At 38.6% G+C, this 23,903-nt stretch overlaps 1 protein-coding gene across 1 annotated transcript; it reads right to left on the bottom strand.

Annotated features, from left to right (window-relative positions):
* Window positions 1-1,014: 1,014 nt before the first annotated feature.
* LURAP1L (leucine rich adaptor protein 1 like) lies at window positions 1,015-22,126 on the bottom strand. The gene is made up of 2 exons (XM_064404586.1): window positions 21,539-22,126; window positions 1,015-1,930 (listed from the first exon to the last, which is right to left on the bottom strand). Exons 1-2 carry the CDS (start codon window positions 21,734-21,736, stop codon window positions 1,556-1,558), a joined length of 573 nt encoding a protein of 190 aa, XP_064260656.1. The 5' UTR covers window positions 21,737-22,126; the 3' UTR covers window positions 1,015-1,555.
* Window positions 22,127-23,903: the final 1,777 nt, after the last annotated feature.

Below are 23,903 nucleotides of genomic sequence, written 5' to 3'. Positions count from 1 at the left end.
CATCCTGGGAAGAATTTTTGCCAAGTTCTTTATCATAATGACCAAAGCAAAGTATACATCTTGTTTTTGAATTCTGAGAGACATAGAGAAGTGTCTGTACTGTAGTGAGAAGTGATGAAATTAGTCACAAAGCACAAATTACCACTTTTAATTTCTTGACTTTTTACCTTTCCTTTACACTTCATGTTGCTCAAGACTGGACAAGATGGATCCCTGGAAATGTGTCTTGGATGAACAGAACCTTATTGGACTACCTCAGAATGAACCAAATCCACATACATCAACTGCTGCATGTACTTGTATTCCTTTAGAACGTGTACAATAGTTTTTAAATGCAAGCCTGCCGTACACTTAGTAAACATTACTTTAGTGAGGGAATTTTATGCCTTCACTGGCAACAGGAACACTGCCAAACTTGGTGAAACAGAACCCTTTAAAATGATGTATAAGTATCAATACCTCTTTTACTGTTTGTTTGCTAGAAATATAGATCCATCATCTGTTACAGTCTCTAGCTCAATTTTAGTTCTTTTACTCTAATTTTCTTCTTACTGAACAAGGATAAAATCTTGGGGGATTTCTTATGATTCTGAAGCACTTAAAAGAAAAATCTACCTCCTAATCTTTACAAAAGCAGGAACCAGGGCAGCCTCAAAAACAGAGACTCTACATGCAACAGTTACTGTTTTACTTCTCAGCTACTTCCAATATAACTGATTAGCTGCAACTCTCAATTGTACTAGTAGGCACAAAAAAGTTAAGGCAAACTCTTACTTGTAAAACAGGAAAGGAAAAGACAGCAGGGTAACCCTGCTAAATTAAAAAAAAAAAACAAAAAACCCACAAACAAAAAAACCAAAACCAAACCAACCAACCAACCAACCAAAAAATACAAAAAACCCCAACCCCCCCCCCCCCCAAAAAACCCACCAAACCCCCCCCCCCCCAAAACACAGAAGCAGAATTTGGCAAGAGACAAGAGAACATTGCAAAATGAAAGAAACCCTGCACAGAAAAGTTTAGAATACTTTATATTTCAAATGAAGACAGCTTAACAGAATCAAATTTCACAGCTTAGAAAATGAAAATTATTTTGTAGAGGTATTTTCAAGATTCAGATTTAAGGCTTAATAAAAACAGTGTCTTTGGAAAGGCCAGACATGGTAGTCAAGAAAATTTATAACAACATATATTTATCAGAAGATGTTTTATTAACAACAAATACAAAATTGTTACTCATTCTCTGATGTTTCATTTTAAAGATGAAGCTTTTCCTTGATCACTTTTATAGACTTGTAAATAAAGCAATGTAAAAAAATCAAAACAAAAAAAATTTGTGACAATAAATTAAGAAAATGTGAGGAAAAGGAGGATGAGACAAGCCCAATCCATCAAGGAGGAAATGCATTAGAAGCAATAGAAAAGTTATGCCATAGAATTGAAGTATCATATTATATTCTCCTTCCAAGAAGACTTTGGGGGTTTTGCACATGAAATAAAATAGCAGCAAAGAAAAAGGATAAGTACAAGTGCATTTGTGTTCCACTGGAACTTATTAACCAAAACAGTAGTACTCATCAGAATCAATTTTGGGATGCTTATGCAGAGACTGTGAGTCCTCCGTGACAGAAGAATCACTGAATTTGTCCATATCTGAAGGGGTTTGGTGACCAGGGACATCATCTACTAAGGTGTCCAAATAACTCCCCACTGATATTCCATCCAGTCCATCACTACAGTCTTGTAAACTGTTACAGCTGCCATGGAGGGATGTCTCCTGACTTTCGAGCAAGCTGCACAGGCTTCCACTCAAACTGCTGCCTCTGCTGGCAATGGCTTTCTCTTCAATCATCCACTTGATTGATTCAATACTTTCATTGATGAGTAGGAGCTGGCGCATAAGCTTCACATCAGTGGCTCGGAGATTAACCTACAAGGCAAAAGTGATTTTAAAAATTACTCTTTTCATAATCAAGCCAAAGAGCTTGAATGGGCTAAAATAAAACACACACACACACACACACACACACACACACACACACACACACAAAATCTCCAACTTTCCTATCTAGGACAAATCTATTTCAGTAACTAGTAAAAAACCCCACAAGCAAACAAACAAAAAGCCCCAAAAGTATACCTATACTAATACTTTCAGTTAAGGTCAAGTGGGAACCTAGTCAGCCCCCCTAAGCACTCCATTAACAGGACTGATAGTCAATGGTACACTGGTACAACGCTGTTTAGATGAGAAACACAGCTGCTATGACAGCTCCTGGGGATAGCATTTCACTTTCAGAGAAGCAAGACACAAAGCCATTCCTATTTACCATTACTCTATGCTACTTACAGCTACAGATATCTAGGCACTCACCCCAAGTTATCCTTACTATGGCTACTTGGGCAACATAAAATTTTCAGATGCACATAATTTGGAAAAAGACTTGTGGATATTTAACTTTTACTCACACTACTCCTGAGTGGACAGTAAAATCTGCTATATGAATGTCTGAGAGTTTAAATATTTAACTTACTGAAACTGTAACTTTCAGTTATTTAAACCTATATTAGAAGAAGGTGATGAAGTTCAGAGTCGACCACGTATTATAGTCATGGAGCAAGCATTTGCCACAGCTAACTAAATAAAAAGTGGACATTAAGAACAAACTCCTATTTTCTCACTTAGTTGTGGTGGTTGATGCAAACACATGGAAGTATTAATAGTAATGCACAGTGGAATATTACAGTGTTGCATTTCACAGACATATCCATCCTAATGGATGGTAAATGCCCTAAGAGGCAAACTATATAAACCATTTTTAAGTCACTTCAGCTGACAAATAAAGGTGAGATCTAAGGCTTATATTCATTGCTTTCTTCTCTTCATCTGAAACATCACAGACACTGGAAAAAATAATTTGTGACCCTGTTTTATGTGCCATATTGAAAATTTGAAAGTCTTCACTTAACTGAAAAATAAAGAAAAAAACCAAGTAAGATCTATCACACTTAACTGAAAAATAAAGAAAAAACCAAGTAAGATCTATCACATCAGACAATAGATATTTTATACAATTCTCCAAGTACACAACTGTACAGAAAAATAGCACCTGTATTGTTCATACACAATGGACTGGAACAGAATGACTATTCTCAGGAAGCAAAGACTGTATCTTGTTTTGCCAAGAGTATAATCTGAACATGATCCTTTCCATAGTCAAATGCCATCTTCTCAGTATCTCAAATTTCCCTGACCTGCTACAATTGTTCAAAAATTATTTTAATGTATTTTTATTCTCTTAGATACTGAAGAAGATTGTAGTGGATCCAGCTAGGACTCTTCCTAGCAGCTTGTTACGGTTTCGTTCTCTGTATCTGTGACTAAATCATGTCAGTAGCATTCCAGTGTTTCAGCTCTTGCTGAGCAGGGAGTGCAATCAAGATCTTTTCTATTTTTTCACTCTGCACCCTCAGCAGGTAGACTAGGACTGAGAAAGATGTGTGGAGTGGACAGAGATGGGACAGTTGACCAGAACTCATCAAACAGTTATTTCTTGCCATACAATGTTGTGCCCAGCAATAAAACCTGTGCATTTAATCTTTCTATAGAGCTGTTTCTTGGGGGCTGGCTTGGTCTACTGGTGGCAGATGTGTCACTGACTTTGCATCACTTGTTAATTTAATTTATTTCCTTAATTTTTAAACTGTCATTATTACAATCTAAGTTTTTTTTCACTTTTGTTTTTCCAATTCTCTCCCTGATCCCACTCGAAGAGGAGAGAAGAGTGAGTGAGCAGCTGGTTATTTACTGGTCAGGGACAACCCAATGCAAAGACATTTCAAGCTTTGCCAGTAACAGACGCCTATGTAAACATCATATGTATTCCAGCTTCCTTCCCCAGTCCCCAGAATGATTTCTGAATTATTCCCAATCTAGTATCACAAGATTTAATACAGCTAACCTGGTACTGTGCAAAACACCTCTACCTACCATTCATAGTTGTAACAATCCTGGCCATCTATCATTGTTTGAGAAGTGAGGTTATGAAAACAGATTGACCATTTTGTAGTCTCCTGCCCAAGCCAATTCCTCCACTCTAACCAATAAATCACTATAAACCATTTGCTCGGCAACTAGGCTGTCATGAAAGCAGTAAATTACCCAACTACTCAAATGCAAGACTTCAGCAACTTGCTGAATATAAACATGCTCAGAGGGTGATTAAGGAAATGTTTAATAGAACCAGCACCAACATGACTCAAATAAAACAGTCCCTTTTAGACATCTCATATACTTCAGATTCAGTTCACAGGAAATAATTTTTTTTCTCTAAACACACCAACATCTTCAGCATTTTTGTGGAATAGCCTTACTGGAAGCAATTCTTTGCATTCCTGAGTACTAGAATCGTCCTCCTCCTAGCTACCACATCGTTCCAAATCTCCCATACTAAGAGTGTGCTTTTCCTAAAACAAATAAAAAATAGTTTAACAAGTGTCATCTTTCTTTAATATGGTTTACCTCATCATCTGTTCAATAACATGAAATGTCAAAATGACATTTTTTGCCCCTCATGTGCTTTAGCACAGACATAATCATACGAGCTTTCACTCACTTTTACTCACTTAATGCAACCCATTTATCTTGGAAGTTGTTGGAGTATACAAGTTGGAGTGTTTTTGGAGTAAACAAGTCAGTCCAAGATCGTTCAGCTAACAGTACTAAACACAGTAAAATCTCACCATACTTGACAGCTGCATTTGTTATGCAGAGTAACAGGTGCATTTCAGGAACAATCTAAACAGCATATCATAGCTAATACAGGCTTTTCAGAACAATTTTTATAGCTGTCCCTTGAGTTAAAGCTGGAGCATAAGACCACCATAGGGAAGGTTTCTGTTATTATGGATCAGTCCTCAGCAAAAACTTATGGTGTATAAAAAAAACTACAAGAGAGTAAAAACTAATTTCCTGTTACAGGTCAACTTTTATATATTTTTGCTTAGTCTTGCTCTATATATTTGCAATAGTGCTGATCACAGGAAGGTTACTAAATGTTCAACATTAAGAGCTAGTCACAGCAAAAAAAAAAAAAAGAAATTAAAGTGACAGCATCTTTCAAGTAACACATTCTGGTAGCATAAGTGCACAGAATAGCATTCAGAAAGAACCAGAACTTTAATCTGGAAGGAACAGCTGGACTAAACAACTGTCTGCGTCTCCCTCTCATACTTGTTGTTCTAACAAAATATTTCTTCCTTTCTTTTGGTCTCCTGTAATAATAATAACGACACTCTCATAATTTGTTCAAGAGAATTTATATATGTACAAACATAAGGGCTTTTGTGTACATATATATGCAGAGAGACACACAAACATTCATGCTATTTTTTAATATAATTCAGCATTTTTGAGACAGATTGACTAGGTTATTGCTTTTAGAATAAAAATCTTAGTGACCAGGACTGCTAACAAAGACAATTATCACTTTCTGCCAGTCACCCAAAGTAGCACATTGATCACTTGGCTTTTGGATCAGTCATGTAGTCATGATTTAGGCAAAACAGCCTTGCATTTTGCTGCTGCATGTTCTGCAGACACCGCTTCCAGTCAGTTCCAAACACAGTGCGTTCCAAACCTTCCCCTCCAGAAAAGGCAAACCTAAAATGACTGTTAAATATACCCTTCCAAGCTGTGAAAGCTGTTTGAAACTCTACATTCCTTCTGCAGATTACTTTCTTTTAAATTCCTGGATTCACATGCTGCTTCTTCTAATTACGGGAACTCTGCAGGGATATTAACGGCAACCATAAAACATGGTTTGAGGAAAAGATATCCCTAAGTTTATTTAAATAATTTTAGTTTCATTTCTTCTCAAAACCTATGTTCTGTGCTGTAAAGAGTCTACTAGTAAAAGGAAATGAAGGAACCTAAATAATAAAGTGGTTTTTTCAGGATAAGTCTTTTAGCCAGAGCACAGTGAAGTAAATCCTCACAACAGACAAAACCTTATATTTACAACTTATGGATCCAGGGAGCTATTTAAGTCAGTCAGATCAGAAGCTCTGCTCTGCACAGAATTTCAAAATGAATCTAGGGTTAGCTGCTCTGGAATCTGTGTTCTAAAACATCTTGAGTTTAGACACAAATTCCATGATAACTGAAGTGGATGGAAACAGTAGAAGAGTACAGTACTCCTAGGAAAGCCCCTCAGAGGTTCAGGCCTGGGAAGTCTTGCAGAAGGTAACAAACTTGAGGAGAGGTTAGATGAAATTAACTGCAGCCAATTCCATCTGGTGCTAAGCACTACCACACACATCTCTATCATACATTTTACAAACAGAATTTCAAACCAGTAGAACTTTTCCACACTAAATAGGTGTGCATAACACTATGGTTCACTGTATTAATTAATGTTTCCATTTCCTAGGATGTGTCAGAGATAGGTTTCTGCTTTCCTGTTCAATTTCTTCTATTTCCCTTACCATTCAGGATGAAGAGCTTGTCAGCTATGTCTACCTCACCTTTAAGTTATGAAAGGGAGATTACTTCAGCTTTTCATAAAATAGTAAATTCTATCAATTAATTCCAGATGCAATTTTAAAAAAATCTAACAATCAATGTCCAAATAATAATTTGTTTTGCATTCTGAGATGTCTCTTCTGAAAAAAAACTAACCTTATTCCATTTTTTCCTGGTGTTACTTTTACTATTACAAACACTGAATAACAAGTGTTAAAGTAACTAAAGAAATTAATTTAAGAGGCAAAAGATGAGAGTGAGGAAAATAAAACAGTGGTTGGCAATTACTCAAGTCTTATCAAGATACAAATATAGTAAGAAGATATACAAGGATAAAAAACTGGTCAATAAAACCTCATTGACTAATTCTGTGAGACCATAACAAGCTCAAATACCATAAGAAACTTATTCAAAATCCAAAATTCAGAGTATGTCAATTCAAGTGTTACTTAACTGGAATCACCAAGTTAATATGTTTACAACAGGGGTAAGTCTGGAGACATGCACAGGATTTGCTTGTAAGACACCATCTCAAAGCATGAATCATGCCATTTGAAGGTGAGCAAGCTGAAAGTGATACTACAACAGCTTCTCAACATCAGTAAGCCAAACAGATCTTCTTTTTTTCCCATTTAACATGTCTAAAATAAAATCATAAATAATGTCTGCTCCTTTAACACACAGGATGATTAATAGGCTGTGCAGGAGCTACATCCTACTTAAATTAAAACATATGCATGTGCATGTCTTTTAAACTTCTTGCCTGCTTCTAAATGGTCCCACTGATTCAAAGTGTTTGCATTAGTTTCTTCATATAATTATGCTGCTTTAGGTAATGGTATTTCAGAATCAAGATGAAAAAAAATTAGAATATTTAGGCTAACTTCTGATTTTGAACTTCTCCTCAATCTTCAGTGCTTCCTGTTAAAAATGAAGGGAGTTTTACGTGACAGAGAGTAAGAAGACAAGTTTACTGTCATCAACTGGAGGAACTTCTATGGACTGGAGGAACAGTAACTAATTGTGGGAATGTGCCACATGCACTCCACAGCAAAGCCAACTAACTGTGGTAAATTCAGACACTACAATAATTCAAGATAACCCAACCAACCGGACTGAAACTTTATGTAAGTTCTCTCAAAACAATGGAGATGTGGACCAAATCCTGGAAAAGGAAGAGACTCTTGGAGTAAAGGTGCTGCAATGTTCATCATTATGCCTTCTGTCTCTGACTGTGATTTACCTCACACTGAGCTAGTTAAATTTCAGTCAACATGATAAATGTAGATCAACAGCTTTTTCTGCATCTTGTTTCTTTTAGCATGGACTTGTGGTATTGCTGTATCATTTTCCCATTTATTTTCTTCTGATTTTTAGGCTTGTGGTAAACTTCAGACAATGAGGGAGCACATAAAAAAGCTACATATATATAAAAAAGCTAAATTTTTGTGATCTATTGTTGATTTGCAGTTATGGTTCACTGATCTACCTTTCTGCAAAGTGAGTAAGTTACACTTTCTCAGCTGTACTTCCATAAATTAGTCACAATAAAAATATTGTGGCAGACCACAGAAGGTTTGATCACTTAATTTTTGACTTCTTTTGCAAGAGATTGTTTATAATCTTGCATCTCTTGAAGATTCCAAATTTGTTGAAACCCTCATATCAGATTTTTTCTGTAGCATTCATTACAATTGTTGAACTCCCAGCTGCTCATAAAATGAGTAGTCATTGAGTTTTCAGTTTCTGTCTGCACCCTTAGCAACTTTAAACTAGAGGCTCTACTACTAGGCTAGAGGCTGTAGCCTAGTCATTGTCCTGCTTCAAGTTCCTGCATTCCCACTGCAATCCTTCACCAAATCCTCGCAATAAATGTTTCCACAGGTCTGTCTGTAAAATTTGGCAGCCATAACACAGCTCTGAGGATGGCCAGTTTTAATTAGGAAGGAGAAAGAGAAACCTTGTGATTCCACATCAGCCACAAAAATATTTTACTGTAAGGAGAGCTTACCAATCCATTAGCTAAAGCAAGGAAGTGGGCAGGTCAGGTCTGAGCTGCCACTAGAATAATGTAAGAGAATACACCAGAATAATTAGGAAGCAGAGCAACTTCATGAGAGAGCAAGTTGGTTCAGTAGGCAATGAGAGCAAATAACTCAATGAGCAGGTTTCAAGGATATGTCTTGCAAATATATGAACAAAATATTATGCTAATATGGCCATCATCTGATACAAGAAATTACAGTATTGGCAATTTACATTTCTCTATTTTAATACTTTAATTTTATGCATACTAATTGTTTCCCTTATACTCAACAGGAAAATGCATACCACCAAGCTGTGCAATTGTTTAGTCATATTATCTCTGAAAAAATAGAAAAGGTGAATCTCAAGGCCTTTTTTCACTGCCTTGAAATATGCATGGTCCTTGTCTGGGGAGTATGTGTGGGCAGCCTGCCAAGAGCATTAATACCTTTGATAATAACATACCAAAGATTAGGATGAATCATGTATTCAGTAGGATATATTTTTTCTTTTAACATTAGAGTGTTTGAGGTATCTTGCATCCTTAAGTGTAATAAAAAAAAATTCCCAGGGAGGAAAGTATATTTTTATTTGTTTGCTTTAGTTTTTTGGCCATGTCTTAATTTTTCTGTGAAAAAGATGAAGCTATTTAAGTATCTCCTAAGTAGATATGACAATGACTGTCAAAAGAAAACACGACATAAAACTGAGAGCAAGCAGACAAAAAAAAAAGTTAATTAGTTAGGTTCTTATTTCATTACCTCTTGTCCAAACAAAACAAATGTTAAATAAGCTATTTAAATAAATGGAAGTAGCACAGAATTCAAAGAGAGAAACATCCTGTCACAGAAGGATAAAAAATATAAAAGGAAAATCCTGACTCTTTTAAAGTTTAATTGAACTAAAATGAATGAAAGCAGTGAGAAAATGTAGGGTTTTGTGAAGAGGAAAAACTTCTAATGCGGCTGGAAGGTTTTACTGAATGTTTCCAAATATCTCAAATAACTGTCAAAAAAGCATCATCTGACCTTAGAAATGTATCTACTGTGACAAAGGTGAACATGTCCACAACAATCCATAATATGGACCCACATTTGTTGACAGACAAGATAACTCCATCGGAAACATTCAGGTCAATATGAAGCTGTAACATTTGGCTGTGGGTGTCAGAAAGTGTTACAACAGATGGACGATCACAGCATCATTACGAAGTGTTCTGGACACCAGCCACAATGCAGGACTGCATGTGTGTTCTGTCCAACATGAGATAGCACTAAGGCTCAAGAACATATGTAATTATTTTTTTTGTTCACTGGATTTCACTCTCTGCCTTATTTATGTCTGTCCTGACCAAAACACAGTCTTAGAAACACTAAGCAAAAAAATGAAAAAATATAATAACCACTCAATACCTGTTCATCCATTCAAAATGAATAACTTTTAATACTGGCACTGTGGAAATATACTCAAAAGCATATAACTGAAATAAAAGAAGATAATAGGGTTTGCTTACAGGTATATGCAAAGTTTGAAAATATTGCCTTTATAGAGATAACAGCAAAGTTTGAAAACATTTTAAAACATAAAAAAAAAAAAAGAAAGAAAACAACAACCAAACCTATAAAAAACAACTGAGACCAACAATAGTAATAATGGGAGAAATCTGAAATCTCTTGGAATTCAAGTCTGCTTTCACAATACCACTGGAGAGACACATACAATTAAATAAAAAAAATCTTTGCCTGAATCTCTCGGGAATTCAAAATGGAATTCTGTTTGAAACAATTCTGTGCTCCTGGAGATGGAGTATAGCCTTTTGAAAGCATATTTTTAATCTAACAATCAAATCTGTAGTAAAGGCAACCTGTAGTCCTATTTACTGAATGTTTATCTGGATAATAAATACTGAAGGTTTTTCTGGAGAATAAAAAAGAAGTTCAAGACAGCCTTGGTATTATAAATTATCATATGTGCTCCTAAAAATGCTTTAGTAGTCCTAGAAACTGATTTGCTGATAACTGAGATTTTTCCCCTATTAAAACATTATGAGCGTTAAGTTTCTATGCTAAATTTTTGAATAAAAATTGGTTAGTATCATAAAAAGGTGTTTTGTTTTCTTTTGTTTATGTTCACTTTGTGACCTATTTGAAATTCCATGTCTTTCAAATTCAGCTTAATTTTTCCTCATCCAAATCTCCTCAGTGCTGTAACCACCCTTCTCCTAAAACATGGTCCCCACACAGTCTTTACATCTCTCTGAAAGTATTAGCAAGTTTGAGGTCTTTAGATAACATTAAATTGCCTACATTGAGTCTTTTGAACAAATACACCCTTTTAAACCTCCAGGTATCTACAAAAAAATTAAGTAATTTAGTTCTTTCTCATCCACTAAGAAGGTATCAAACAGCTAGCAGCTAACCTGCATCTGGGATCTGTACAATAAAAATCAAGGAGCAAACAGGCTACAACCATTTCTAGCAAGCTGAAATACTGAAATTGGCCAGCACAATGAGCTGAGCAGGCTGTTGAAAACTACACCAGCTGCAACTTTTGAGCCCTGTTGGCTCAAAAACCCGCAGATCCCTTTGTTTCCTACAGAACAGACCACAGCAATTCATTCCAGAGGTCACAAGGTGTGATTATCAATGAATATCAACAATTAAACAAACATACATCTTATGCTTCCAGACAAGGATGTAAGAGTAGTAAGAGTAACCAGTCATGAACTATAAACTACAAGGTAAGACCAGGCACCCTAGGTAACATTTTCTTTCTACATTATTTGATCCCTTCTCTGATCAATAACTATTATGACATCACATAGTGCAGTCCTCAGCTTCTCCTAAACAACTCTAGCTCACGCCATATACTTTTATATACTCTTTTTATACTTAAACCTGTTCTTAGCAAAGATTTCTACATAGAAGAGCACTGGGGCATTGTGGTGTGATTCTAGTTCAGCAAAGAATATTAATCGTAGCTGTCAATGATGTATGAGTAGCTTTAGAAAGAATCAAGGTCATTGCTTACATTTCTCATTTCTTCTTCTACAAGGAAGTACCAGCTATTAAGCTAGTTAGGAAGGAAAAATAAGGTGAAAGACTGTAAACCATGGCTAGGAAAAGACAAATATGGCCTTTCTGAATAATTAAAGGTAACCTGGGAAAAGAGAGAACTAGTCAAGGAAAACACAGCAGATTTGGACTAGAGAAGTTTGGTTGTGTTTGAAAAGAGATAGTAACAGCTCTTCTGAAGTAATTTTGTTATTAAACTTCACCAGAGTATAAATTAATAAAAATGAAGGAAAGAAATTACAAAATATTAAAGACCATAGAGTTGCTTTGGTTGCATTTTCCTTCTTGTCTGAAATGGGTGGACTGCTCTGCACTGGTGAATGTCTAAGTAGCTCTATGAAGTTATCATCACATATGGCTACCTCATCTGGCTACCGGGAAAACAGCAACCTGCCTCAGTCACAGCAACCAGTGTCAAGTGGTAACAAAGGCAGATGTAAATTCCACAGGCCTTTGAACAACATCACTATTACTTTGGTATGCTAATAGTAATTCTCTTTTGCAAAGAGACTTTCTCCTCTCTCTGCTGTAGCAGGATTTACAGTTTTCTCCTACAAACCCTGTAACACTAGAACCCTGCCACACCACTTGAAATAAAAGTATTTCAGCACACTGCACAGTTCTGCCAAGACATGTGGACAAGCCATTAACAGTCACAGTAGTTGAAATAGCCCTGTGAAGGCAAAATGTAGTTGAAGTCACAGAACAGGAAAAGTCCTGTAAAAATTATTCTGCCTTCATATTTGCTCCTCTCATAGCTGTATAGTTGCAAGAAGACTAGAAAAATAGCCTAAAGTTTACAACGACTCCTTGAATGACCTCTCCAAGTTGTCATGTTTTTATGCAAGCCCATCAAAATCTCATTAGTCAGAAAACCTTCCTGCCCATGAAAACGATTTTTCAACACTAAAAACCAACCAAAACCCCCTACATTGTCATTGGGTTTTTTTTAAGCACTTTGTTCTAAACATGCATTTGCCTTCACCTACCAAAGAAAATGGTCTGTATTAGGTACCAAACTCTGTTCCAGCCTTTCCGTATGGCTGGAACAGGTCTTCTCCAGGCACACTTATAAAGGTACGTATTAGTTTCACTACAGGAAGAACACTAGATATTCACAATCAGAGAATCATGGGAGAGTTAGAGATGGAAAGAACCCCTAATCTAATGCCACATCACTGCTAAGGCAAGTTCAACAGGATCCAGTCCAGGCAGGTTTTAAAAATTTCAAGAGAGGCAGACTCTACAACCTCTCTGTGCAGCCTGTTCCAATGCTCAGTAACCCTCAAAGTAAAAAAGCTTTTCCCTGTGTTTGGATAGAACCTCCTGTGTTTCAGTTTGTGCTCATTGTCTCTTGTCCTGACACTGGGCTCCAGTGAAGAGTCTGGTCCCATCTTCTTCACAGCCACGCTTGAGATATTTGTACACATTGGTAAGATCCCTGTTCATTTGTCTCTTCTCCAGACTAAACAGACCCAGTTTCTACAGGCTTTCCTCCCTAAGAGAGATGATGCCCCACATCCTACTCATCGTTATAGCCCTCTGCTGGACAAGCTCTCCAGTAGTTCCTTGTCTTAAACTGGAAAGCCCAAAATGGATCCCCACACAGCACACCAGATATGGCCTTACCAGGGCTAAGTAGAGGCCTGTCTACATAATTTTCACTAGTTTTCTAAAGAAGTGGCTAAACAATACAGATCCTATTCCTCCTTCCACAGAAATGCTTCATACCTTCCTCCCTGGTGTCAGGACTGTTTTTTCCTAGTCATTTATAATTACTGGAAGAATCAAGGTCTGAGTCTGAAGTTTTTAAATTAAAAAGTCTTTTAAACTGATGTTAAAAAAGTAATGACCAATGCAGTGCAACTATCTCAAATACAACACTTTAATCCAATGGAAATCCTGTAGGAAAAAAAAAAAGCAAAATACAAAGCAACCAAGCTGTTCTATTTTTTTCTACCTTGGGTAAAAATGTGTGAGCTTGGAAACACTTGTTGCATTATAGTTCTTAGTTGCGTTTCCTTCTGTACCTATAAAGAGACACGGTTCATAGCTAAACCGCAATGCTTCTTCTGGAAGCATTTGAGTCACGAATACAGCTGATATCTAACAGCAAACAACAAATGTAACAAAATCACAAATTATGCCAGTGAAGTGTTTATAGAATCTGAAAACCCCAGTAGTTAAATAGCAATTTACTACTGCTTTCACTTTACTTTTACTAATGCTTTCATTTCATCTGGCACTGTACCCACCAGGACCATACAACATTGAGAGGAGTTTATTGTACAGCATGGCAAATGAAACATTCAGATAACTGCTCTGGCAGTTTACTTAGTTTGTGTTCACAGTTAACTAAGAAATGTGCCATACCATTCTCTTGACAAACTGTAAGTGTTAAGAACGGCTAGGTTGGTGGGGATAGACAAGGACTGGATTGCTGAGAGCAGGATTGCATTGGTATGCCAGTATGCTTTTTTCCATGTTTATGGAAGCTGTAGGTGAGTTGCATATCCTAACAAAATGGAGTAGCTGACTTTATATACTTACATACCTGATATATATATACTCTCTAGTATCCTTCCTTATTTTCTTCCACAGAAGAAGAGAAACCTCCTTGAGAGCTACTTCAAACAGGGGGATCCTTATTTTATTCCACACACTCACCTAAAGGCAGGTACCACAGGGACTCAGCACTGAAACACAGAACAAGTGACCTATGAAATAAATGACCATCCCAAAATTCTTCTAGACTTGAAAACTATTTTGAATTATGTTGTTTATGTCTTTCAAAGATGTAATACAAGATGGCTTATGGGCCCTCTGGATGTGTTTTGGTCACTGATTTTTGTCACCCTCCAGGTTAGAGCTGCTTCCAGTTACTTACCACAAACATTTCCATCATGGGAAAAAACCTTATAATTAGTTGCCACATTTATGGCAGTAAGGCTGGATAGCAAAGGCTATGAGTCTGTCTTCACAACAAAAAAGTTTCCCTTTTATTTTGAGACTGTCTGGTAATTTTATGATTAGAGCTCTTCATCTTTACAAACAGTAAACTGAGAACCATCTTTTAGAACTGCTAATATATAGTAAGCATAACTTCCATGTTTATAATGCAAGTTAAATCCATCAGATAAATTGCACTTAATTTAACTGAATTTCAATTGCTTTTCAACAGCTCAGATCCTCTGTCATTTCACTCCTGTAACTTCATCTTCATTTGCTTCAGATTCCAGTAACCAGCCTCCCTTCCAAGACATGGACAGAAATGAAACACATTTCTGTGGAAAATAAACACATCCACTGTGGAAAGTTTTCTAGGTTTTGACCTTGAGGGTAGAGAACAAATAATCTAGTAACCTTTAAAACCTGAATTTAAAATCCATTCTTTTACTATTTACTGATAGCAAAAAGAAAGTATTGAAGAGTAAAAACGCACTTGTTGGTGATCACCTCTGCTTAATATATATATTTGGTATTGTGTATTTCAAGTTTTTCCTGCTCATACACAAAAGATCATTTTAATTTGTTGTTGCCATAAGTAACCACATAAATGAAAGCATGCACACAAAATTACAATGATCAAAGGGCTGGAAAATCTGCCATAGGAGGAAAGACTTAAGGAGGTCTTTTCTCCCTAGAGAAGTCTTGGGGATAGGAGTATATCTTCACAGCATTCCAGTATGTGGGCTGATACAAGCAGGACCAGGAGAAGTTTCATCTTAATATGAGCTCAACTTTTTTCAGAGAAGGCAATCAATCATGAGAATGATTGAAGGCAATCAACCTCCCCAGTTACATGGCTGAGGTTTTCAAGATGGACAGGGTTGCCGGGGGTCGGCTGTTACTTGTCTCTGCCCCAGCACGGGAAAAAGTGGTTCTGGGTAGGCCGCGCTCTCGAAGAAGGAGTCTGGACTCTTGCTTTAGGTCTTCCGTTGAGTTTATTATTTCTTATCTACAAAGATTTTCTGTCTGTCCAGCCGAGGTCTGATCAGCAAGACAGCCAAAGGCACTCTCCCCCGCCCACGAGGCGGTTGCCTCTTTTATAGTGAAAACTACGTATTAGATATTTACCTTTAATTCCCAATACTTTCTGCCCTTGTACTCTCTCTATGAACCAATCCACACATGCCAACATCATCCTGAACATGGATGCCAAGGAGAAGAAAGAAGAAGGACAGGGCACGCCCAAATTCCTCCATCTTGGGACTCCTGATCCATGCACAGAATTCTAGACCCCCCTGTACAACACATAAAACCCCCCTGTAGAGTGCATTCTAACTTAAGTTCTAACAAGTGAATAACATCCCCTCACCATTCAGACCTGAAATTCTCTCATCTCCTCACCTTCAGGTGTCATTTCTTTAAAAGGATCAAAGTCAAGCCACCAGGTACTTTTGGCAACATTCCAGGGCCTCCGAGCCCCCCAAGGGTTGTCTCGGTAGCTCTGGACATCCGGAGTGATGTACTGAGCTCCCACATCGGGTGACTGACAATGCCACGCAGACTCCCTTTTCTTCTAAAGGTGAAACCAGATGGTCTTCTGAAGTCCCATTATGAAAAAGCCCTTCCACCCCAGGCTACTCTAGGAAAGCCATGCTGTTATAATGATTTCATCAAAAAAGGTTATAATCTATTTGCTAAAAGTTATCATAAACTGCACAACTCTGTGCAGAAGTGGTTTAGTATTCATGTAGTTTCATTACAAATTGTCAGGAATCAGATTTCAAAAACCAACTTCAATGGTTCTTCTACTCTTGAAAAAGTAATCAGGAAGGAATAATGAAATTATAATACATATTCCCTGAAAGAAAGCTGGCAAAAGTCCCACAGTACATGGGCAGTCTAACTGGAAGTCTTGACTTCGGTGTCCCTGATGCTGCTGTGATGACTCGCACCAGACAGATGCATGTATACTGAAGTGTCTCACATTGATGCTGCTTGCCTAGCTATCAGCAAGGTTTTGTGGACTCTTGGCCATGCAGCAGCTAAAGCTGAGTAAGAATAGACATAAACTCTTAGTACAACATGAAGATGTTCTACAATTCAAATCCTTCTGCCAGGCACTCAGTGAGATTTGCCAGTCTAAACATATGTTTAAATATGCATTAATTTAAATAACCTTGGTCAACTCATCCTACCAGAGATGATCTGAAAAGATGGAACACATGGCAAAGTACTGGCACTATAATTAAGCTGCACTTTTTCCCTAAGGATTTAATCCCTAAGGACTAATCTACAACACCATTTTAACATGAGTCACTGTTATGATCACTGCCCAATCTGCATTATATGCCAAAAATTACAAACTCCTCTACTACATCATGCAAATTGGAGGATATGGAGAGAACTTGCTAGCAAGATACAGGATTTATCCCTTTTTCAGTGAACTTCAGGAGGACCTGGGGAAACAGTTAATTTCTATTTCTGTATGCCTTCTTTTTGTCTAAGAGCCTCACTTCAGGGATTCACTGAGTAACAGCTCATTAAGAAACAAAGGTTAATCAAACTCACCTGCACAGTAATATTATATTTAAGATTTTATCTTCAGTCAAGTTTTTAAGCAAAAATTACAATTAATCTAATTGAAAACCAGCATCTGATACACAGCTTTGCACTGCTGACGAGACACACTGAAGCCAGTTCTTGGCTTCAGTTAAGACAACTGAAGTTATCATGCAAAATAGTAAATGTGGCAGCCTGCACCTACAGTATATGTTAAAGAGATATTTCAAGTCACAGTTGTAGACTTTTTACAATCAGTCCTTCAAAGAAACTAATAAATGCAGATCCTTCACACCTGTGGATCTAATAAATCTGAGCAAATACTAAGTTTGTCTGACTCTTTAGAGCTGGTAGAATAGGGTTACAACAGCTCTGTTCTCCAACCTGAACCTTCATTAATGTGCTAGGGATGGTTAAAAAAACCCAACAGCCCAAAACCAATAAAAAAAGCATAAAGAAAAGAAGACAAACCAAACCATCGAAAACACCAATAAGGATTGCCATTGTAATGATCACATTTGCCTTAAATCTAGTTTCATTTTGTCAGGGATCAATGTGAATTGCCTTAAAAAAATAGCTATACTAAAATTGAACTAGGAGAACAAAGCAGAAGAAAACTAATGAGTTAGCATGAGGAATATTTCTCTAATATTTCTCTATCTTAAATGGTTTTAGCATGCTCAGCTCCTTGAAAATAGGATTATTTATCCTTCAGTCTAAAAACTGCTACACTCAGTATACCCACCTGGATGATCAGACGCACTAACAAAATTTGATTCTTAACAGTGTTCACTGGAAGGAATCTTATTAGAAGTCCCAGCATTGCCATCCACCCCTCACTTCCAAGACACAGCTTATCTTTTCTGCCTTAAATAGTTTTATGTAAAACATTTTTAAAATTTTTGTATGTAATGCAGGCTATACTGTGTTTAAATTTCTAGCTTGCAAATAGGATCTGAAGAGTTGATTTCAGAAACTTTTGAATTAAAAGGGAAAGAAACCCACCCAATCTCTTTCTTTGAGCGTTAAAGAAAATCTCCCTTTGAGTAACCCCAGAACTTGTGAAGGAGAAATGAGGTTTTACAAGCAGTATCATTTCAGGCTGCAGAATGAGACTCACAGATTATTTACTGCAGTGAAGGTGCATGTGTTGAATGGTGTCCTCAGGAGCATGGTATACTACAAAAAAGGCTGCAGCTATAAAGGTTTATGTTCAACTCCCCAGCGGAGCATTTCACCTAAAATACCATAGGAAGAAAGATTTTAACAGTGACAAATTTCATACTGAATCAAAGGTCAGCTAGTAGGAGGTATTCATTCCATCCAAGTTTGACCAGAGCACAGTGTTTTGACTCACGCTGGCAATTACATCTTGCTTGTTCTCTAAGTTATGGCCTTATAACTCAAAGGTTTTCAGGATCCAGTGTAGTCTCCCATCATGGCCTTCATGGGAAAATGGAGGACAAGAAAAGGTAAGTAAACCTGGCCAAGCAGATTCGTATTTCAAGGAATACAAGTAAAAAGAACCATTTTGAACTGCAAAAGAATCTGAAGGACCAAGGGAAAGCCTCAAGTCCTTCACCCAGACAGTTGCCACATACACTCCACCTATTTGTGAGGTACTGCAGCTCACAGTCAAACCCAACATTTCAAAGTCAAACATTGTCTTTTTTTATACACCACTAGAAAAAAAGGACCTGAATAACCTTGAGTTTTATATGTTTATATAAAAGTTGAGAGTTTGCACAAGTCTGGAATCAGCAAGTAACAAAAGCATAGGTCTATCCAAAATTCAGTGAGTAAACTGTAGAAGCTGCCATTATTGTATAACTCAAAAAAGGAATGTGAACGCATGACACTTGGTTTTCTAGTTGTTTCCATTTTTTGCATGTTTACTACTGCAGCAGCTATAGACTACTTTTCTACCTGTCCAAGACCACCTATGCCTTGCAGCAAAGCCAAAGAATGCATTAGAAAGAGGTGTGAAATAAGAAAATAGATGGTTTAGCTCCATTTTAGAAATTATATGCAGTAAAAAAGAGGAAAGAAACATAGAAAGGAACCACAATTTTTATCCAATGTTGTTTTTAAATTTATAAAATATGTCCACTAAGAAAACTGCAGAGGGGAAAGTGACAGATTAAGAAGCTGAAGAAACCCTTAAGGTTGAGGAAAATCCTGAAGATGCCAGAGACTAGAGAAAAAAAAAATCCAGGAAGGTAGTTCACTTTCACAATCTGATTACAGAAGACAGCTGACAGCTAGGAAAAGTATAGACAGGCTACCAATACTTCACAGTTAATCATTGTACTGGTGGTTTAATGGTCATATACAAACCAGAAATGGTAAGAGCATTGTAATTTAACTCCTCTTACTCAGCATGAGACATTAGTTCAGATAAGAAGTCAGTCAGTCATTGAAGTGACAAAAACCGGAGAGGGCCTAATACATGTTCGTACCTATGGCAGGGAGAGAAAAGAGAGAAACTAGATGCAGAGAGGAAGAAGAGGCAAAAGAAAGAGTGTGACATGAAATTTGCAAGTGTGAAGTAAGTGAAGAGACCAGCTTGAAAGGAAAAGGTGATACGGGCAATTCACTCAGGTCCCCCTCCCTTAATAGGCCTAATTGTCTTTACATGAACAGTCATGTTCTGTTAAAAACTCTGGCTACCTTATTTGCTTCCTTTGCAGTCTGACATTCCATACAAGCTAAGCTACCTGCAAGTCACTGTATAACCATCATGCAAGATTAAAATTAAAAATATAAGCATGAGATAAGCAGACAGTGTCTTACTCAACACTAAAACTGAAATTCCCAGTGATTGTTACGTCAAATCAAAGAATCACAAAATAGTTTCAGTTGGAAGCGACATTAAAGATCTTCTAGTTTCAACCTCCCTGACACGGCCAGGGGCACCTTCTAAATGACAAGCAATGTCTCTGAGGCAGTGCCCCTGTCCCAGTGCCCCACTATCCTCTGAGTAAACAACCCCTTCCCAATATCCCTGCATCTACCCTCTTCCAGTTCAAGGCGCTCCCCCTCATCCTCTCACTCCATGCTGCTGTCAAAAGTCCCTCTCCCCAGCTTTCTTGTTCGGCCCAGTCTAGGTACTGAAAGGTGGCTAAAAGATCTCCACAGAATACACTGAAAATTTGATTTGTGGAGATCTCTTAAATAACATGAAGCCATACAATAGCAGATATGATTTGTAAATTACACCTCAAGATTAAGATTATCAAAATATCCATTCTTTTCCCCTTTTGCCCAACACACTTAGTATTTAAAAACCCTTAAAAACCCACACAGCTATGTAACTATATGTAGCACTGCAGAGGGACTTGTGGTATGGCAGTGAACTTGTTCACATAGAATGATATTGATTTATTGGCTGTAAATGGCTGAGTTCCAAGATTGTTGCATAAAGTTATCTCAACACATTGCCAAAAAAAATCCCCATCCCAACCCGATCAAATTTAATCCCATTTTAAAATAAGCTTAGTGACAGGAGCTATGGAAAGAATTGCTACTAAAAAGTGTCTTTTAGGACTTTACATAACACCCACTAATAAAAATGGAAGCTATCAATGCTCACATATCCGAGGTGCCCTGCATTGTGAAGATCATATCTGCTAAGTGTTCACTAATCCGTCACTTGTTTGCAAAGAGTTTCCTTTTGGTTTGTTTTAGGAAAAAAAATAAGCCAGTTTTATGGCATCATTTTACAGCAGAATAAATTTATTGAGATGGTGACATACAAAGTAGGACAAGCACCTGCACTAAGATAGTAAACAAGTTAGAGGATCTGAACTACATACAGCATAGTCCTATCACAGATCACTGACAGAAGAAAATATACCATTCAACCAAAGTAGAAATAGTTGTTTTTTCAAGAATTACTCTTCATCATTTGCAGCCTGTTTGAAACTAATTAAGTCTCTGAAGACTAAAGTCCAGCAATCAAGTTCCTGAATTCCAGGCCAAATTTCCAACCTGAAATTATTCTGTGTGTCTTTAGGTGTTAGTCATGACCAGGAAACAGGTGCAATGCAATTACAACAACGGGATAGCGCATAATTTCTTTTATTGGTACTCCAGCTTTCAGTACTTCTAACGAGCTGACAGGAACAGAAGCCAACTACGAGTCCCTGACGAACTGCCCCGCTGCGAGGAAAAGAGCCGACAACTGCCTCGCTCTACGCCCCGCCGACGAGCGGCCTCTTGCTCTCCCATCCGGCAGCAGCAGAGCGCTCGCTGCCGCCCGGCCCCACCGGGGAGGGATGGGCGGCAGCTGCTGCTCCGAGGGCAGGCAGCACCTCCTTCCCGCGGTGGGCCGGCCGGCAGGGCCGCCGGCGCTGCCGAGCGGGAGATGGCGGTGCGGAAGGTCTGCGGCCGGCGCCCGGCTACTCACCATCTCCTGCCTCAGGAGCTGAAGTTTCGTCTCCAGACGGGCCAAGGCGGCAGCGCGGCGGCGGCGCGGCCCGGGGGCCACGGCGGCGGGGCGGGCCGGGAGCTCCTCCCCGCGCAGGGGCCGCGCCAGGCTCTCGGGCACTTTGCGCCCCAGCTTCTGCTCGACGTCGCGGAGGTCAGGCGGGGCGCTGGGCTCCATGGCTCGCCCTGCAGGGACCCGACGAGGCAGCGACGGCGCTACCCGCGGCCGCCCGGCTGCTGCCGGGGCGCGGAGGCGCGGAGAACCGCGGCAGCTCCGGGGACGGCGGATGCGCCGCGCGGGGGACCCGCGGCGGGCATGGGCATCTCCCGGGCGCACCGGCCCTTGGCGCCCGCTCCCCGGCCGCCGGGGAAAGGCAACAGAAGCCGGGCGGGGGCGATGGAGAAGAACGGCCCCCCCGCTTCGTGTGCGAGACCGCGACGCGCCCCAGGAGCTGCGGCCGGCACAGCGCGACCCGAGTCATCCCGCGTCCCGCCCGGCTGCAACTTTAAAGCCGCGGGCAGGTGGAAGAGGCGCGGCGCGGCCCTCCCACCGCCGAGCCCGTGCGCTGAGGCGCCGCACGCCCGCGGCCCCGGCGCGCCCCCGCACGGCGGGGACCGCGCCGCCCGGCCCGCTGGGCTCGGGAACGCCGCGTCCGTCGGGGACGGGCGGGGAGAGGGAGAGGAGAGGCGAAAGGAAAGGCGAAGAGCGAAAAAATCAAAAAGAGAAAAAAAACTAAAAAAAAGAGAGATAAAAACAAGGAGGGAAGGGAAGGGATAGAAAAATGAATAGAAAAATAAAAAGGGAAAGAAAGTGAAAAAAAAAGAGGAAAAAAGTCATCCCTCTTCACAAGGGATAGGACTGTATACAGCGTGAATGGTGTTCCACTCATCAAACAGATTTTGTTGCAGGCAAGTGCGTTCCTCGTAATATTTCTATTTTATTTTTTGTCCCTCGTTTTTAAGAAGCAAAGCTTGCAAGCTGAGTCAGTTGCTCCAACTGATAGCAAGGCACAGCAAGTCTGTGCATTTAGTAGTGCTGGATTGTGTCCTGTTGCTCCTTCTCCCACGATGCTCCTTGTCCCATGACACTGAAAAACATTTCAGGCACTAAAGTATGAATAGCCACATCTGTGGAGCTACAGCTGACACATGTCAAGGGGGTTGAGAAAGCAAGGCCAGCCACTCTTAAGTGTCAGGGCCTCTATAACAACTAGAATCACAAAGTGTGGTGTGGTGAATATGGGAGAAAAAATATTTTTACAGCAAACCAAATGCTTTTGGTGAAATAATTTAATTTGTGCTTTAAAAATCTAAAATTTATTATCAGGGACCTTTGCAAGGGTTTAGTGTAGTCAAGTAAAAAAAATCTGCAGATGTATCTGATATCTTAAAGATGCATTGATTTTAGACCAGGACCCTTATTTTATCACTATAACCATCTGGAAATACTTTGTGAGACACATATTTATTTATTTCATGTTTGTCATATATGTCATATATGTTTGGTTCATATGACAAAAACACCATTAATATTCTTCTCAGAAAATAAAGCCAAACCCAGCCGCTTACAAATATGGATCTTCCTTCTTACTGCCACCACCTCCAAATATTTCCTGAATTTCTATTTTGATGTATTGATATTTACAGACTAGCTTCTATATAATCTCATGTTAATACTGATTTATGTCATTCTGTAAATTAGTTGGGATCACACTGAAATTCCTCTCTGAGCTATGAACACTTTGTTAAGTAAAATTTTAAGTTTTCATGGCGGTTGTTACAACATTTAACTGTACAACTCCTTTGTTCTACAAGAAGCATCCTATAAAAAAGTCATGATTCAACTGTATTTAGACTTTCTGTTTGAAGAAACCTAAGAAAAATTCTGAAATACTATTTTTTCTGTAAATATTTCAGATGACCTGAATGATCAAGCTTTTAAAAATGAAAATGGAAGACAAATAATATAAAGAATTTATGCTAGTTTGAAAAAAGGTTTTCAGTGATAAAAATTTCCACAAATCCTATGCAAAATAATCTAAAAATAAGGAAAATAAGTTCTTTTAAATAAGGACTTACAAACAACATTTATAAAGTATGCTATGTAATATACTCTATGCATTCATGAATTTATGCTTTCCCATCTTATGGCCTGATTCTTACCTCCCACTGGCCTTGCATTAGTATAGCAGCTAGCAAGTCACTAGGTATACTTTTGAATTACAGAGATTAAAAGATATGCCTCTGTTGCAGTCACCTTGTTAAATCTTCAAGGTTACCAATTTTGCTAAACTATTAAGTGTTTCAAGGAAACAGGTTCCTCTTTAAGTAAACAAAACCAGCAA

This window comes from Passer domesticus, chromosome Z (genome assembly GCF_036417665.1).
Source record: "Passer domesticus isolate bPasDom1 chromosome Z, bPasDom1.hap1, whole genome shotgun sequence".
NCBI lineage: Eukaryota > Metazoa > Chordata > Aves > Passeriformes > Passeridae > Passer > Passer domesticus.
The sequence above is the reverse complement of the archived record's forward strand: the minus strand, read 5'-3'. Positions and strand labels throughout refer to the sequence as shown.